This window comes from Acinonyx jubatus, chromosome E1 (assembly GCF_027475565.1).
Source record: "Acinonyx jubatus isolate Ajub_Pintada_27869175 chromosome E1, VMU_Ajub_asm_v1.0, whole genome shotgun sequence".
In the NCBI taxonomy this organism is placed as follows: Eukaryota; Metazoa; Chordata; class Mammalia; order Carnivora; family Felidae; genus Acinonyx; species Acinonyx jubatus.
Window position 1 is genome coordinate 58,514,158 of NC_069397.1, and position 18,159 is coordinate 58,532,316.

The window sequence follows — 18,159 nt, forward strand, 5'->3', positions numbered from 1 at the left end:
GGCGACGGCGTGTCCAGCCTGGGCCCGAGGCTGCAAGCCCGTCCCAGTGTGTGGCCCACGGAAAGGCAACCCGACCGCGTGCTTGTCCCGGGAACCTGCTGGATCCCAGCATGACTGCTGCCCTTCCGCCTGTGTCCCTGTCCGTCTAAGCCCCTTGGAACAGCCTCCCTGACTCCTCCTGACCTCGAGCCGTCAGAAGTGACATCAGCTTGGCGTGGGAGCATGGCACCGAGCTGTGGGCATTTCCAGAACTCCCATGTGGGCTCTGTGGTGGGTCAGGTTCGCCTTGCTCTAAGTGAGGACAGTGGTTTCACGGCTGAGCGCGTGCTGGCTCCACTCAAGTGCCAGCCCTGAGCAGGACTGAGCCCATGGGACTCAGGCAGTGGCCGGGGCCCTTCCACACTCTCCACTGTTTTAAGCTTTAAGTGACTGGACGTTTCCGTTCACAGAAAAGCGGGAAGGTCAGTGGAAGGAACCCCGGGGGCCGTCTCGTCTGCCCTGAGGCCACTCTGCCTCTCTGACTTTACCTTGTTTCTCCTGTCTGCCCGCCTCCCTGTATGCCACAGGCACATGCATGGGGCTCACAGCACACGTGTCCCCTGCCCAGGTGTGGAGCGGCTGGCTCCTGGGCCTTCTGTGCCACTGTCATGGCCACTAGAGAGTGGGCCTCGGCCCCGGGTCACAGCGTGCAGTTGTGCGTGCTGTCCTCTGCAGCGTTGGCTCCTGGGGTGCCAGCCGCTGCCCTGGGTTTCTGTGCAGGGGAGGGTGCTGTCCAGTCGGCTCACTGACAGCAGTGCCTGGGTGCTGTGTACTTGGACGAGGCCGCAGGCACACCCCCGGCTCTTCTCTCCAGGGCCACGGTGTGGCAGGGGCCGGGCTGAGCCCAGGTAGGGGAGTGGGACATGGGGGACGGAGTCCCAGTGTGCCCGGGCTCCTGGTGCATGTGTGCGGTGACTCAGGCCTTTTGTGCTGCAATCACTCAGGCAGAAGATGGTCACGTCGCCTGCCCTCGGCCTTCCCTGGTTTTCTGGAGGGTTCTAGACTTTTCTGGAAGGTGGCACTACTTAAAGGGAGGCAGCAGTCATGGGGCGCGGGGCGCAGCCTCTGCCGAGCCTCCGTTTCCCCAGCGCGAGGCCAGGCTTCGTGCCGAGCCCGCCCCGCCCCGTCCACGGCTTCCTCTGGGGCCTCATCCGTGTGAACGGCCCTTCTCTCTCTGTTCTCTGCCTTTGAAGAGGCCGCTTGTTTGTGATCCGGGCGTGTGTGTTCTTGCAGGGCCCTTCTGCCCACACCGAACCCGCCCAAGGGCAGCGGGAGCTCTGTGCTGGGCGCGGCCTGGCGGCGGGATGCTTGCTGCTGGGTGGCGGCCTGAAACCCGGCCTGCTTTGGCCCCTGAGTCACTGGATTAAGGGAGGTGCGACCTGAGCACTCCCCTGCCGTTTGGCTGTGCTCCACGCGTGGCCGCAGAGTGAACCGCTTGGGCCAGCTTCCCCATGCCCGCCTCTGGAGACCCCGCTGTGGGCTTTGGTGCTGCTTCTCGGCCCCGCCCGCACAGCCGGCTTTTGTCTGGCTTGGCCTCAGGCTCAGAGGGCCCAGAGGCACGGGTGCCTGTTCCCGAGTGCGGTGTGGCTGGAATGCAGGGCCCAGCAGAGGGGAATGCCCTTGACTCTGTGACCCCAGGGACTTGGAGACTATGGCTGGAGGGCTTCTGCTGGCAGAGGTCATTCTGAGACGCTGCCCTGGACCGCCCACCTGCGCGGGCTCCTGTTCTCTCAGTGAGCATCGCCGCCCCTCCCGCAGCCCCTGCACCTGTCCAAGGAGGGCCTCTCTCAGGCACGTGACTGCGCTCAGTCTGACGTGCCACCTGCTGTCAGACCCCGGCAGTAGAAAGTGCCCTTGCTAAACCCTCCCACCACTTGCAGGCCTCAGCCAGACCCATCTCACACCCAAGGGGCCTGACTCCGAGCCCCCATGCCACCCGTCCCAGCCTGGAATAGGACCCCTTCCCAGCCGGTGACACCAAGCCTCCCCCAACAGCACGTGGAGGTGGGGGCGCCCCTGGACAGAGGCAGTCGCTGGACCCCAAAGATAAGGCCGCTCTTTCCCGCTCTTCCTTGGCCGAGTGGACCTGCCAGGGCTTGACACACAGATCTCTGTGGACTCCCCGTCCTGCCCGTGGTCACTAAGACTTGAAGCCAGCCCGGGAGCTGTCGTGGGTTGCGTCCGCTCGGCCCAGTGTGGCAGCTGAGGCCTCGGGACTGAACACAGCAGGTGTGGGGCCCCCGTCAGGGCCCCTGGGCCAGCTAAGCAGCTCTCCTGCCAGGGCCTCCAGAGTAGCAGCTTAGCCCGCCCTCACGGGAGCGGTGTGGGCCAGATCAGCCCTCATCAGGAGACGTCGGTAAATGTTAGCTGGGCCTGTCGTGTCCCCTGGGGCAGGAAGGCCAACGGGGGACGGCAGTCTCGGCTGGATCTCGTCCTGAGGACGGGCTGGGGACCGCCGGGCCCGTCGCCTGGTTTCCAGGGTCCCTGCTTGGAAGGCGGGAAGCGGAGCCTGCGGCCGGACGTCTGCGCGGACATGGGGCTGGGCACAGCCTGTCGGGACCTGGCCCGGGGCCTCTGCTGGCAGCTTGTTCCTGCTCTGAGAGGGAGCGTCTGAACCTGTCCCGCATCCCGGCATTTGGCAGGAGGCTTGCCGGGGCCCGGTACACCCCACCCTCCCCTGCGGTGGCACGCCCAGGCCAGCCCTGGGGCCCAGAGCTTCCCCACTATGGCCAGCGTGGCTGCAAGGTCCCTGGCCCGTGACCCCACGCTGTCACCCCGAATCGAGGCGCGGCAGGCAGACTGCACTGTGCCTGGTCTGGTGGCAGTGCCCCGCTGAGAGCGTCCGAGGACAGCAGCCCCTCCCTTCCCTCGAGCGGCGGCCGGTGTCCACGTGGCGGCCCAGGGCTGGCGCAGGGGGAGGGTAGGCATGTCACAGGCGGTGTGACGCTCTGACCGTGGCGACCTGGTACTCCAGTGACCGGTCCTCTCCAAGTGACCTCTGTCCCTGCTTCTGTCTTGCGGGAGTTCGAGCAAGTTGGTGCTGAGGAGCCTGTCCCGGCAGAGCCGATGTGCACTTGGACAGTTAGCCAGGGAGCGCGATGGGCAGGTTCCTGGAAAGTCGCGCCTGGTGGAGGGTCCTCGGTGGCGCTTGGGAAGGAGCCGAGCAGCAGCGCCTCCCCGCAGCTGGGGGCACAGACTCACGTTGCTCCGGGCCGGGGCCTGGGTGGCTGCTGGGCCCCGCTCTGCCTACTCCTGACGAGGTCCAGGTGGCCCCCTGTCGCCCAGTGTCGGGGTTTGCTCCCTCCGTGACTTTGGTCACTGGCATCTCCTTTGGGTAGAGACGTAGGCAGAAACCCCCGCTGTGTTCACACCGAGTGTCTCCTGGCAAAGTCACACCAGGCAGAGTGAAAGACGAGGCTGGCGGGCGGTGAGCCTGCCGGAGATGCGCCCTGGTGGACGCGTGAGGTGGGGGGAGGGGAGCGCGCGGGGATACTGTCCCCTCTGCCTCCCCGCAGGGGCTGCGTCTCCCTGTGCTCACACCATGGGGTCCCCGGGGCTCGAGAAGGGGTCAGATGGAGTCGGTGCCCCTGCCAAGCCCCGTGCCCAGCTCCGCGCCACCCAGGGTTCACACGCTCGTGTGCTCCGGTCTCGGCAGGCACCTTGAGGCAGCACCCCTGCCATCCTGGACAGATGTCCTAGGGACCCCGGTGCCCACCGTGTGCCCGTGGGACACACCTGAGGACCGTGTCCGAGCATAGATTTATTTGGCAGCAGGAGGCAGGGGGCGGGCTTGAGACTCTAAGATCCCAACAGACTCCCAGGTGCAGCTGATGCCAGCCCAGGATCTGACCCGGAACTGGTCCGGTTGGGGGCGCATAGGGCGGGGGCCGAGTGTGGTTGGCCTCACCTCTGCCTCTGCCGTGAAGGGCCGGTGCCCAGGCGTGGACGGTTGACGCGGCATCAACACGAAAGGGCCCGCGCTCTCACTGTGCCTCAGAAGAGCGCATCGGTGAGGATCGCCGGCTGCTGTCATCGCCATGGCAACACAGCCATCGATTTTTCTCCTGGTTCCCCCCCACCCCCCAAATCAGCCGCTTTCCATTTCTGCCTTTTTTGTGGGCGGGGGAAGAACCCACTTCTCCCAGGGAGGAGCTGGTGGCTTCGAGGCCAGTGGAGAGGGTGGTGTTGGCAGCTCCTCCCGGGGGCAGGGTCCCCTTGGCGACGTCTGAGCGCCGCGTCCGGTGGCCCTGACGGTGCAACGCCCCCTCAGCCCCTGTGCTGTCTTCCCCTTAAGAGAGCTCTATATTTGTGCCTTGTTCAGGCATATGCTAATTAGCTCTTGGAGGCGCCTTCCGCTCTGGAAGCCACCAGAATAATTGAGCATTATGGATATTTGCTTCAGAAGGTTCCAGAAGGTGGTGTGCGTTCACAGCCAAGTTTGAGCAGCTGACCCCTTGGCTCTGGGCCCCTCCTGAAATGACAGACACCAGAGACATGAGCTCTCGGTGTCCTTGGTGGCCACTAGTGACCACAGGGGATGCCGTGATCTCCGAGCAGCACCGGAGCAACCCTCCCACCAGGTCCGTCCAGCTCCAGAAAAACCAGAAGGAGCTCACGTCCCTCCTGTGTATCCTCTGGCACTGTCTGGGGCTCTGAGGACTCTCCTGGTGCGGGGCTCTGCCGGGAGGAGGCAGAGAGCATTGGTGAATCCCGAATCCCGCTCCACCACGGTGCGCACAGCGCCCCAGGCTGCGGAGTCTTCGCCCGGTGGGTCTCCGCTCTGCTCCTCCAGGGCTGGATGCCGAGTAGCAGAGCCCCAGCAGGGTTGGGGCTCCTGGCAGGCCTGTGGCTGCCGTGGTCTTCCCCTGGGCTCTGGGTCCCAGACCCCCAAGAGAGACTGGCTGAATCACAGGTTCCACAGGGTTCCACTGGCGTGCCGGTCGAATAACAAACACTCCCTTCTCCCGAGGGCTCCCACCCTGAGGGCGCACCACAGCCCTTGCCCTCACCCCTCCCTGGCCTCAGGCTCCCTCAGGCCCCTCCAGTGAGACCCTGGTGGCTCTGGCCTGACCAGACCTCTCCTGATCAGAGCGTGTGCTCCTACAGTCATGTCTCGGGGTCCCTCTGGCTTCACATGACACCTGTGCTCATCTGCATGGCCTCGGATGGCACCACATTCTGCTCCAGATCCTACCTGGGCCACCCCGACCCCTGCCTTGAAGAGTCCTGGTGGCTGTGTCCCTAGGGTCCTGGAAGGGCCTTGGCTCTGAGGGCACAGCCTATAGCCCTGGGCCTTCCTGCCTTTGCAACATGGTCACATCCAGCTCTGCCAGGGCGTGGTGCCCCCCCCCACCTCCCCTACCCCCCCAACAGGACTTAACTGCTGGGAGGGAGGAACATCAACCACTTGAGCTTGGGGTGGGGGAAGGGCCGGGTGGGTGGCACACGTCTGCTCCCAGACCTTGTCTGACCAGCCTCCTGTACCCTGGGAGGGGGTGGCGAGTGTGTGCAGGACCCTCCCCAGCACCAGTCCTGGCTGCTCCTGGGGCTCTGTCCGGGCTTTGTCTAGCTGGGGCTGGTGTCACGGGCTTGACTGTTCCCTGGTGCAGGTTAGCAGGTATGGGATTTGAATAGAGGGCTTGGGACAGCCACAGGGAGACTCTCAGAGGAGATGGGGCCCGACTTGGGCCCCCGGTGACCCAGGGCTCATATGTGAGGACTCTTCACCACGGGATGTCCCCCTCCTAGAAGCTGCGTGCTTCCTGTGAGCACCCAGCCTGGTCTGAGTGCTGATCTTCCCTAAGGGCCAGTGGGCCAGGCACCTGGTCTCGTCATCGTCCCCACCCAGTCACAGCACTGCTGAAGACAACCCTTGTCTTGTGGCGTCAGCTCCCCTGGCTCCTGCCGACACCACTCCTTTGTGGGTGGCTGCCCCTCGCACAGCTCCTCGCGTCCACAGGGCCCTGTGAAGTTTGTAGCAGCCGGGATCAGAGACCGGAGACCAGACCGGCAGCCAGTCCCCACTGTGGGAAAGGCGCAGGCAGGCCGGCAAGGAAGCTGTCTGGTGCTCGGGACCCCCAGCCAGGCCTGACTTTGTCACTGAGGGGGAAGGGTGGCAGGGGTGGGAGGTTAGGGGGCGCCTGTGGTGCCCACCCCTTGACCCTGATGGGGTGGCGGCTTCCCGCAGGCGAAGGCGTGGTTCCACAGGGAGACTGAGTGTTGTCCCCCTGCTGGGGCTTTTCCCGTCTCTTCCCCTATTTCCTTAACTGTTTCAACCACCACCATCCTGCCTAAGCAGGGAGGGGTGTGTGTAGAGGGGCTGCTGGTATCGAGGCAGTGCTGTGCCCACGTTCCTCATGGTCATTGTCGCTGTTGCTGACGGAGTCCATCAGTTGCCCAGCCCGGTCCCCCTGATCGTGAGATGCACGGCCCTACTGATTTAATCACAACACCAGGTACACGCATCCGTGCTTGTTAACCGTGAGAAAATTAGTTCAGCCCGGGAAAGGCTGTCCTGGAGCCCTTCCCCCACAGACTCCTTCTCTGTGAGGGTCGGTCACCCCGTAGGTGGCCCTCCCTGGTGAGCACCCCCTGCTCTGTAGACAGGCCACACAGCAGAAGCTGGTCTCTGCCCCTGGGGCTCAGTCCCACTGTGTGTGGCAGTGGGTTTTAGAGGCCCGGTGGGTGTCTGATCCTCTCCCCTCCCCCAAGTCAGGCCGCAGCCAGCCTGTGCCTCAGAGATTGAAGCTGCCTTCCTTGAGTTTCCTCAGAAAGTTAAAAATGGAACTGTCTTAACGATCCAGTAATCACACCGCTGGATATCTACCCAAGGAATACAAGAAACACTAATTCAAAGGGATTCATGTACTTGGTGTTAAATGCATTATCAGCGATAGCCAGGCTATGGGAGAAGCCCCAGTGTCCGTCGATAGACGAACAGATGAAGAAAACGTGTATATACAATGGGATATTACTCAGCCATAAAGAAGAATGAGATCCTGCCATTTGCAACGGCGTGGATGGAGCTAGAGAGCATGATACTGAGTGAAATAAGCCAGTCGGAGAAAGACAGATACCATGTGGTTTCACTGATACGTGGAATTTAACAAAAAACAGATGAACAAAGGGGAAAAAAAGAGACAAATCAGGAGCCAGACTCTTAACTGCGGAGAGCACACTGATGGTTACCAGGGAGGTGGTGGACGGGGGGGGGGGGGGGGACCAGCGATGGGTGGTGAGGGGCACACCTGTCATGGCGAGCAGCGGAGGGAATTGCGTCACTGTATAGTACGCCTGAAGCTGTCACGCTGGGTGATAACCGAGTGGGATTAAGATAAAGACAGAAACTGCCCTCCTGGGCCATCTCCACCGGAGGTCCCCAGCTTCCTCCCCGTTTCTTGGGTCAGGTTTTACGAGCGTCCCCATCTCCAGACCTGTCAGTTTGGAGGTGATGCTCACCTGGCCCTCCACGGGGCACCCAGCCCTGTCCCCTGGTGGCAGGCTTGCTCCCTTTCACCGTGGGGTCGGCACGGGCCGCTGTCTGGCTTTGCAGGAGCCGTCCCCCAGCCGCCTCCTCGGGCCTGTGGAGCGCTGGCAGAAATGGTTCTTTTTTAAGCCTCAATGGGGTGTTAACTCATCCTTGTGAAATGGCGTCCTCACTCCTTGGGGATTAGGAACCGGCGGGAGGGCCCCGGAGGGGCTCTCAGCGGACTCTGGCGCCCGCCCCAGCCTTGCATGCATGAGCAAGCCCCGGGCCCCCTCCCCAGCCTGTGTTTGTTGCAATCTGCCAGATTCACGCTGCCGCTCAGCTCCTTGTCATTTGAGGATTATAAGAACACTTCGTATCGTCTGCAAAAAAGACAAGAAATAAAAACCCAGCCTGAATCTTTACAAACGTCCGTGTCGTGAACGCGTGGGGGCCTCCCCGTGGATCCAAAGACCCCAGTGCCCAAGGAGGAAGGCGCAAGTCTGGGCACCGCTCCACGCTCCTTCCTGGAACCTGTCTCCAAGCCCGGTTAGGACACTGGGTTCCGAGTGCTTGAAGCAGCCTTTGGATACACAGAGCGCTGAGTCCCCGAGAGAAACCAGAGCCAGCCAGAGCTTAGCGTGCAGTCGCAGGTGGGGAGAAGTTCTGGATGCACAATGCGCGCTGTCCTGTGGAGATTCTGTGTCGGTGGTGGCTTTCCTCATGGGGGCAGGGTTAGGGTTAGGGCACCGGGCTCTGTTCTCAGCATGCAGGCTGGGGCCACGTCCCGACGCTTGCTGCTGAATCCCAAGCGGTTCTGCAGAAGGGGTAGGTGCGTGCGTGCATGCGTGTGCGTATGCGTCAGGAGCAGAGAGTTAAAGCAAACACGGCCAAACGTCGAGGACGCGGGGACCTAGGAGGGGGCGAACTGGTATTTGCATTGTTACTCTTGCAGTCTTCTGAAGGTCTGGGAGATCCGGCTGAGGGAGCGTGTGTTGTGCTCTAAGCCACGGAAGAAGGGACTCCGAAGCCGTGGCTCGCGGCTCTTTTGATCTACCAGCGGCTCCCACTGTGTTTACCCAGGGCCGTCAGGGGAAACTTCTGGGTGCGGCTGTAGAACCGGCCTCTGACGTGCCCCCGGGCCTCCTCCCGGCCCACAGAGGAGTCCTGGGTGCCGGCCATCGCTGCTGTAGGGGCCTGGCCGGTGCCGCCGCTTCCCACAGGAGGCGGCTCTGCGCCTGTGCTGGTCCTGGGGTCTGAGAAGCTGCGGGACAGGTGTCCCTGCTGTTGGCTGCCAGCCCTGGCTGTGGCCTCTGTGCCACGTGGTGGCCACCAGGATCCTTGGAACCCCGAGGCCGGGTCCCTGTCTGCTGCCAGCCCCGCTGACTTTCTTGGCCTTCTGTGAGCGTGCCAAGCAGCCCCGCCGTCCTGGCGGCCTCCGGGAGGGGGCACAGGTGCCACACCGAGGCCCTCTGTTAGTTGTCTCACCTGGAGCAGGTGCTCACTGCAGTCATGGGGCCCTGGCCGCAGAGGATGAAGGTGTGAGCCGCGGCCCCAGGCTGGGAGCGGCCTCCTCCACCGGGTGATGGTTCTCATGTCAGCGTACCAGCCTGCAGCTTGTAGAGTTCGTACTTTTAAAAACTCGGGTACACGTAATTTTCTTACTTTTTTGGAATCTTTTCTCTTTTCCCAAAGAGCCCCACTTGGGGAAACCTTTGAAGGTTTCCCGGGTTCCGCGATGTCACCGGTGTGGTCCTGTGTCCCCGGATGTGTGTGAAGCCGCTGGCCGAGTCCCGCTCGGTGTGGTTTGGGCGGCCCACCCCTCCATGCTGTCGCTCTGGAGGTTCCGGGAGCGTCCTGGGAGGCTGATTCTTCTGTCATCTGCTCGCGGGACATGGCCGCGCACCAGCAGGGCACTCCTTCCCGTGTCCTGTCCTCACCTCGAGTGCCAGGGCCCTCTCGGGAGCCGTAGTCCTGCTCTCGTGCCGCACATCTGCCCCGCCTGGCTGTCCTCCCTGGTGAGGGCCCGTCAGCTGGACCTCCCGCGTGTGCAGCCGCGCACTGCTAGGTCCCTCTGGGCTCCCCCTGGGCTGCTGCGGCCTGTCGCTCCTGCCTTTTTCTCTCCTTGGTGGCTGGCACCTGACACTGTGTGGGGCCGCCCAGGCCCCCGGCGCCGAGGTTCTTGCCGGGGCCCGTGTAGAGTCGTGGAGGTCCGGCAGAAGTTCTGGAGCGCGGGGTGAAACGCGTGGTAACAGCAGCGACTGGGTTCTGGCGTTCCCTGCGCTCGCCATCCTGCTGGGCGGCCGGCGGTGGCAGGGCCTTCCCCAAGGACAGCCTCCGCCCTCCCCTGCCCTCCCGCACGGCTCTGACCTGCTGGAGGCTCAGCTCCTGTTAGGATGCGCGGCTTCGTCGGTAGCGTCCCTGCTTCACGTTCCCAGCCGCTGGCGCCAGTCCGGAGCAGGGCCGCCGACGCGGGCTCCCTCTGGGGTCCCGAGCCCCCGGCCCCCACAAGTGGTGGCTCTGGCTGCTGGAACCCGGCTCTGCTTGTCTCCGCTGGTCGGGACGCTGTCGTGCTACCGCAGATGGGAAAACCTCAGCGTGTGTCGTGAACGCCAGTGGTGTGTCGGCGGAGTTCGGGGCTGTCGGGGCGAGGGCGGCACCTGCCCCGGGCGGTGGCCTCCACGTGCCCGGCCTGAGGAACGACAAGCCTTCGATCCCCGCGCTGGGGCAGCGTTCCTCCGCGAGAGGCCTGAGGGGTTGACAGGCCGCAGCTGGATGAAGCTCAGCGAAGAAGCCACCGGGGGGCGGCGTCCACGCGTCCGACTCCTCTTACGTGCCGGTGATGGTCTGTTCTGGAGTTCGGGGTGATGGTCACTCAACGCAGCGAATATACTTAACGCGGCTGCATCTCGGGGGCTCACAGGCCCGGGCTCCCGCACCGTGTCCTCGTTGGGGGCCGGGTCCTGGGGGCTCAGGGCCCTGGCCCAGTGTCCTTATTGGGGGCCGGGTCCCCACTGCAAGGCTGGAGAGTCTCTTGTGTCCCTGTCACCCCAGGGCTGGGCCAGCACCCTGCGGTTCCAGGGCCCCCAGCCCGTCTTAGGTGGCACATGGACCTGCCTACAAGATGCCCAGGCTCCCGGGTCACGGTCGGTCACGCCTGTCCCGCCGCCGTCCACACGAGAGTTAGCGACAGGAGACAAAACCAGCTTGAGTCCAGCCAAACATCCCCTGCACGTTCTCCCTGCTGTGCTGTCCCATGTGCGTGCACCTGTGTGTGTTTGTGTGTGCCTTGCGTGTGCACGTGCCTGTGCACGCATGTTTTCCTGTGCACGCAGCACATGTGTGCATGTGCTGGCTGTCCCCCTGGGGGAGGGGCGTTGCTGTGGGTACCGAGCTCCACTCTTCACCTGAAGACGTTTGAGGTCCCTGAAAAGACTTGACACGTTCGAACTCCGAGCCGAGGGGGTTCAGCCACAAGCGACTCACTGCTCAGCTGGCTGTGTGACCAGCAAGGCAAACCCTTGGTGTGAGGGCTGCAGAGGGCGTGGCTTCCCCTCAGATGCCTGCGCTTTAGACACCTTTGGTCCTGCATGAAGCGTGGCCCCCGTGTGTGGCTCGCCCCTTCTCTTGTCCTTGCTCCTAAAGGCCCTCTCCCCTTCTTCGCTCCAGACCCTCCTTCCCACCTGGGACTCCTTGAGCCAATGTGGCCCCTCCGCTCCACGCCGGCCACCCGGCTCCAGGCTTTGCTGACTCACTGGCTCCGGGTGTGGCCTGGCCGCCCTCCCCCCTCCCGTTGCGCCTCGGGCGTGGGTACCTGCCGCCTGCCACCCCTTCTGTTGACGCTTTGGAGCCCTGGCGGTTCGTCAGGCAGTGGTGCTCGGTGCTGAGCTGTCCCACTCTTCCACTGTTTGCTCTGGCAAGGTTGGGTCGGAGCTGCTATTTTAAACCCGGTTTTTCGAGTTTGGGACTCACCTGTGCTGTGAACCCAGGACATGGATTCCCAGGGTCCCATGCACCTACACTCAGAGGACTCCACGGGGAAGGTCTGCAGCCGCCTCTTTCCTGGGCAGCGGGTCCCGGAAGGGTGTCCCCACTCCATGCTGTCCTTCGCGCGTGGGAGATGGCGTGGAGGGAGTCGCGGAACCCCAAAATCAGACCCAGCTCCTGCGAGGGGGGCTCTAGGGACCTGCACCAGCTTGCCTTCTGGGACCTGGTAAGGGGACAGGTGAGCATTAGTGCTGACACCTCAGGTTTGGGCTCCTCCTGGCAGGGGTGAGGCTGCCCTGCAGCCACCTCAGGGCCGGCAGCGCCCCAGGGGCCCAGTGGCTGGTGGGCTGTTCACCAACCCCCCCCCCCCGCCCCCGCCCCGTTCCTGCAGCTGCGTGTACAATGCAGTTTAAAAATTGACTGTGTGGGCTGGTTTGTGCAGCCACGGGCCTGCAGCTCAGAGCCGTGTGTGCACTGGCTGCGTGTTCCCCAGCGTGTGCACCGGCAGCTCGGCCACGGGCCCTGGGGCGCCTCTGAGCGTGTCTGCAGCGGGGCGCACAGCAGGAGCCCCCCAAGGGCTGCAGGTGTTCTCGGCCTCAGGCGTTTACCGTGGTGCTTACTGCTGTCAGTTGTTCGTGAGCTGGTGCGCAGGCTCTCCAGGAAATACGTGCTTTCAACGTGACCTTGACGTTGACTTCTGATTCCGGGGTCTAGAGCTTGGCCGATGCCGTGGGCGCCGCCCTAGGCAGGAGACTTTGCTGGACCACGTGAGAACGTGGACAGGCTGCTTGCCACGTGTCTTCCTTCCGGACTTGATGCCCCTCCAGGGGGCCGTGGGGGCAGAGGGGTGTGGGTGAGGGCGGTGCCCGCAGACTGGGTCTGGGGCTCTCCCCATGCCCCCCAGACCTCGTGCTGTGTGGGTGCTGCGCCCCTTGGCCTCCATTTAACCAAGTCCCAGATGCCCGCAGCCAGAGAGCCCAAAGGTGTGTCCGAGGCCCCCAACACGGGAAGACCCCTGCGTCACAAAGAAAATCCTAGATGTTTTCCCGATCTTCGGGGGAGGGGTGTTCTGGGAAACTTCCAGAAGGTTGCAAAGCACAAAGAAGCGGAACGAATGTGGGGCTGCCCCTCTGGGGTCCTGGACTGCTTCTGAGCACCCAGGGGCCGGGCCCGTGGATCTGGGTTTGGGACACGTTCCCGCCACACACACCAGATCGGGTGTGCACGGACGGAGGGCGATGCCCAGGTGCCGGTGGGGCCGCGGGTCTGCACTAGGCAGGTGGCGGCAGCCTGGCCACCTCCGCGGGGCTGCCCTGGCTGGGGCCCGTGTGCTCCTGTTCATCCCAGTGGCTTCCCTCCAGCCAGCGCTGGGGACCCGGGCCTTCACGTCACCTTCCGTCTCCTGTGGCTCTTGGCCTATTCCCTAGCACGTCAGACTCCCAGGGTCAGGATTGGGTAGGAGTAGTGTCTCGACCTCTCCTGCAGGGGTGAGTCAGCTCAGCCCCTTGGCATGTGGTCAGCCATTGGCCGCGTGAGGTCACAGCTCTGACCTGACCACAGGAAGCCTCGGTGGAGGCAGGGCCTTCTCCCCAGGGCCGCCCCTCCCTGTCCTGCCACGTCCCACAGCACACTCAGGCCCAAGGTCAGACCAGGAATGGGAGTAATTTGAGGACCTCTGGGTCCTGCCGGGCATGGCCCATGCCGTGGCTCTGGTGCTGGCGTCTGTGGTGATGCCGGCACGCCGTGGCACTTGTCGCGTCGAATTAGGTGGTTTGCGCGCTGGGAGCTTCTGAGGGTCTTGGGAGGGAGGTGCCAGTGAATGGTCTCCGGCCTAGAACTTGTGTCCTGTGGGCACTGACTTGGGGGCGGGTTTGGGGGCTCTGTTGACCCTGGTTGTGTCTTGAGCTGCACGGCGTCCCTCCCTCCATGGCCACAGCCTGGAACGCTCAGGGTTGTGCACCTGTCGGTCACAGTGACCACGCCTCAGGATGGAGCTGTGTGGAACCTTCAGGAGCTTTGGGAGAAGGAAGCGCTCGGCTGAGCTCCCTGTCCCCAGAGGCCTGTCTCCTTCCCCTTCATGGAGCTGTGTGGGCCGAGTGGGGTGTTGGAGGCGCCTCGCGGCCGATTGTCTGCTACCGAGAGAGAGAGAGAGAGTTTGGGGTATGGGCTAATATCAGGTCACCCAGAAACCTGCAGAGCCCCGGCATGTGCCCTGCCTGCAGGTGAAGTGAGCCGTGTCCTTGACATGCAGGCTGGAAACAGCCTCTGGGTGACGGCCTGCGCCTTTGTGCTGCCACGTTCGGTTTCCTCGTGTGTCTCTGGAGACGGGCCCAGGACACGTCAGTGTCCCTGAAGCGTCGCTGCTCCAGAAAAGGTGTTTGGAGAGCTGTGCCACACGCTCCGATTGTCCCCAGAGGCCCTCGTGAGGTCAGCCAGGCCTGTGCACCTCGCATGCCTCCTCGGGCACCCTTACCTCTGGGGCCTGCAGCCAGGTCTCGTGTTTGCCCCAAGTAACGCAGACGTTTGTTGGCCCTGGTGGCAGCTGGGCCCAGAGTGGGCGGGGGGGCAGTTGTTGGGGGTTGTGCGTGAGAGCGGGATGCGGGATGAGAGGCGCGTGTGCTCGGGCTCGCTCGTGGGCTTGAGGCGGCCTGTTTCTCTGTCGTCAACCTGGGCTCAGTGCCGACGCTTGGGGACTGGGACCCCTGAAAGTCACCCGGTGAGTGTGTGCTCGAGGCCTGGCCTCCCTTGTCATTCTAGAATCTTCTGTCTCACTTCGCTGTCGCCATCAGGAGACACGGTGCCCTCTCTCCTGCCCCTGTCGCACTTCTGCCTGTGGGCCCAGGCGCCTGTGCCCGCCTCCAGCACCCTGGTCCCCTGCCACGAGAGGGGTGCAGGGCGGAGGGCCTGTCACGCAGAGTGCTTAACTTTGCTCTCTTCTCTGCCCTCCTGCCTTTCCAGGAGACGTTCTCTTTCAGATGGCTGAAGTCCACAGGCAGATTCAAAATCAGTTGGAAGAAATGGTGAGACCCCCAGGGTGGGAGGGTCAAGGGCAGGCGGGCAGGTGGGCAGACGGGCAAGGGCAGGCAGGCAGGCCGGTCAGAGGTGAAGGGGAGAGCCGGCTGTGCACCGTGGCCACACGTCCACCTGGGGACATTGCATAGTGGCCGCGCTCAGAAAGGTGTGGACGTGCTTTAGGCCCAGGACAGGAAGTCACATGCTGGGGAGGAGGTTCACTGTGGGGACCAAGAACATACAGAAGGACACGGGGGCACAGGGCCCAAGTCAGACAGGATCCCACAGGGGCCAGGTGGGGACACGATGCATGATGGGCCTGGGGAGCAACATGCTCCCAGGTCATACAGGCCCAGCCAGGATCCAGCGGGTCTAAAGCGAGGGGTCACTCAGGCCTTTCCCAGTTTGCATTCAAGCCCGTGGCTCACGTCAGCGCGAGTAACTCCCCAGAGCGGGCAGGGACAACAGGGAGCTGTTTCTGTCCTCCCCACCCCCGCACTGGGAGCGGAGTCCCGAGGCCGTCAAAGACCAGAATGGTCTGACATCCTGACCGCTGTTCGGCTGTCAATCCTGGAGCCTCCCGGCTCCTCTGGGCCCACCTGTCTGTGCAGGGTCACCGGCTGAGGGATGAGACAGGCCCCTTTCCCCTCGGGGTGGCCAGTGTCCCAGGTGCTGTGGTGGCCGTCCGCCTCTCCCGGGCTCCCTGCCCCCTTCCCTGCCTGCCTCCTGCCCCGGCCCGCGCCTCGCGTGGTGCTGACGGCCGTGTGTTCTGTCCGTCCGCAGCTGAAGTCTTTCCACAACGAGCTGCTCACACAGCTGGAGCAGAAGGTAGAGCTGGACTCCAGGTACCTGAGTGTAAGTAGCTCTGCCCACGCCTGTCGGGTCACCCGTGCTGGTCCCCCCACCCCCGTGCACGGGCTGTCGGCTCGCTGGGGGCTGGCCTTCCGGCAGGGTCCCCGCGGGCCTCCGTGGCCCGGTGGGCGGGGGGGTGGGGGGCGGACACCTGCCTGTCCTGCTGGCCCCCCGCAGCTCACTGCTTTGGGGAACGACAGTGGCACGGTGTTGCCACCCGCAGAGCCTGCACAGACTCCCTGACCTGCCGTAATTTCACCGTCGTCCCCCCCCCCCGATGGTGCCTGTGCTGCCATCACCCTCCGCCGCGGCTGCGGGGCATTATGTGCCGGGCTCTGGTGGGTGTGTGACAGGACTTCACGCTCTGGCTCTCGGTGGCACAGGAGGGGAGGAGGCGAGACCCGGTTTTCATCTCTGGGAGCAGAGGGCCCCCGAGGCCCTGGCCTCGCCCTCCCCTCTCGGCCCGCCGTCCCTCGGTGCTGGGGTGGCAGCCGCCCTGCGGAGAGCGGGAAGGGCCGGCCACTCATGGGTCCCTGCTCTGTGTCGTGTGCTTGAACCGCAGGCTGCGTTGAAGAAATACCAGACGGAGCAAAGGAGCAGGGGCGATGCGCTGGACAAGTGCCAGGCCGAGCTGAAGAAGCTTCGCAAGAAGAGCCAAGGCAGCAAGAACCCGCAGAAGTACTCGGACAAGGAGCTGCAGGTAGGGCCCGGCCGGTGCCGCGGCGGCCTCTGTGGGTTCGGGGCAGCGAGCACCGCCTGTCCTGGAGCTGGCACGCGGCCGGTGTGGCCCTGCGGCCCCCGCCCTGCTCCCGCCTCCTCCGTGGGGCACCGGAAGGCTTGCCACCAAAGGAGCAGAGACCCCGGGGACAGCTTCCTGCCCTGTTCCTCTGGACTCTGCCTCGGAGGCAGACCCCAGACTGACAGTCTAATCGGCCTGTGGCCGCCCGGCCCCAGGTCTGGGCCCAGAGCCCTCACGGGCAGACGCTGGCCAGTCAAGCGTCTCAGCAGCCCCGCCGCGAGAGGCAGATGGCACGGGAGGGGCCGGCGCTGGTGCGGCTTCCCTCACTGTTGTGCCCGGCCCGGCAGGCATCATGTCCTGAGCAGGGCTAGGATTTAGGACAGCGCGGCCCGTGACGGGCACGGGCCCAATACACCTGATTGGCCGGAACCCCCCGGCCGGTTGACACAGATCAGGCCCAGAATACCCAACCCCCGAGGTCACACGACTCGGATAAGGAGGAGACAAAACAGGACGCCGTCGTGTCCAAAGGAAGCCTCAGGAGAACCCGTCCCAGCTGCTTCAGGGGAAGCACCGCGGGGACGGGCATGAACCCCTCACCTCCCGGGGCCCCACCCTTCGTGTCAGCCGTCAAATCGGCACCCCTGAGGTGCGCCGCGCGCCCCTGCTCTGGGGCTCCTGTGTGCGCACGCGCGTGCTGGGGTGCCGGGGCCGTGTGTGCACGCGCGTGTGTCCGGGTCCCACTGCCCACGGGGCCTTGGCCGCAGGCGGGAACTGACTGGTGGGCCGTGGGGCACGCGGAGCACGCGCCCTCCCTGCGCATGGTGCCGACGAGAGGCCCACCTGCTCCCCGATGCGGTCCCGCCTGGCGGGGAGCACGGACCGGGCAACAGCGGGGCAGAGCCGTCGCCCTGTGTGCAAAGCGGCTCAGCCCCGTGAGGGAGGGGAGGCCCCTGTCGCAGGGCAGCAGCGGGGACAGCCCTCCTGCTGCTCTCAGCGCGTCTTTCCCGTCTCAGGCTTGCCCGTAGCCCGTCACTGACCTGGAGGGCTGCCACCGGAGACCGTCTGGCTGGGTCCCTCGCAGCCCAGCCCTGTCGGGGGCCAGTATGAGGCTGAGGGGTAGAGAAAGCCTGAGGCCATCTGGCCGGGGGCGGGGGGACCGGGAGCCTGCGCGCCCCTCTCCTCGCGGCCCTTTTCCCTTTTGAGTTAGTTGAGAAGCGATTCACGCGCGGAGCCACTGCCGCACGTGGACGGTGAGGCGGTGGTGAGCGTATCCGTACAGCCGTCCCCGCCCCCCGTTTTAGGGCATTTCCGGCACCCCAGAAACGAAGCCCTGCCCGCCAGCAGTCAGGTCTGGGCGTCTCGCGGGAACGGGGTCACCCGGGGGTGGCCTCCTGCACGTGGCCTCTTGCGGTCGACGCAAGGCTGTCGGAGCCCGTCCGTGCTGTGGCCTGTGCTGCACTCCCCTGTCCGGCCCTCGTGGAGGCTCTGAGCCCCAGAGATCCTCCAAGGGTCTGCAGCACGAGGGTAGAGGGAGGGTGTGTCAGCGCCTGGGTGGTGGGGGGGGAGAGGGTGAGGGGGGGTGGGTTACGCCTCCTCCACAGGGAGCCTGGGGGCACCGACCACCCCCTCCCCCCCCTCCCTGGGGAGGAACCCGGCCGTGCGTGCGCTGAGCCTGTTTGGGTTGGTTTTTGCCTGGGGGCTGAGGTCCTGACCCACACAGGGAAAGGGCCCATGACTTTTCCCACCAGGAAGAGTGAGACACCCCCCCCCCCTTCTGCTGTCTCTGCCTCCGTTTTCCAGGGTGCCTGCCCCACGCACCCTGTGTTCCAAGGACCAGCTCAAGGGGCTGGGTGCTATGGTCAGGCCAGGCTGCCGTTCACAGCACCCCCAACCAGGACACCAGGAGTTCTGCCTGGGGGGATGTCACGGCCACAGACTCACTTACTTGGGCCCAGCGCTTAATTCTTGTGTTCACAGTTCACGGGGGGCTTTAGAGATTGTCCCCAACCCCCAACCCCCAACCCTAAGGAAGAGCTGGGAGAGGCAGGTGTGGGGGTAGGAG

The 18,159-nt window shown here is 64.5% G+C and overlaps 1 protein-coding gene across 5 annotated transcripts in view; it reads left to right on the forward strand.

Annotated features, from left to right (window-relative positions):
* The window catches only part of BAIAP2 (BAR/IMD domain containing adaptor protein 2), a 62,700-nt gene that overhangs the window by 22,730 nt on the left and 21,811 nt on the right, over positions 1 to 18,159 (forward strand). For all 5 annotated transcript variants that reach the window (XR_008294331.1, XM_027052283.2, XM_027052284.2 and 2 more), the window contains exons 4-6: positions 14,450 to 14,511; positions 15,287 to 15,358; positions 15,918 to 16,055. Coding sequence is in view for 4 of the 5 variants with exons in the window: in XM_027052283.2 (XP_026908084.1) it covers positions 14,450 to 14,511; positions 15,287 to 15,358; positions 15,918 to 16,055 (272 nt within the window). In the remaining variant the exon portion in view is untranslated. The remainder of the gene's footprint in view (positions 1 to 14,449; positions 14,512 to 15,286; positions 15,359 to 15,917; positions 16,056 to 18,159) is intronic.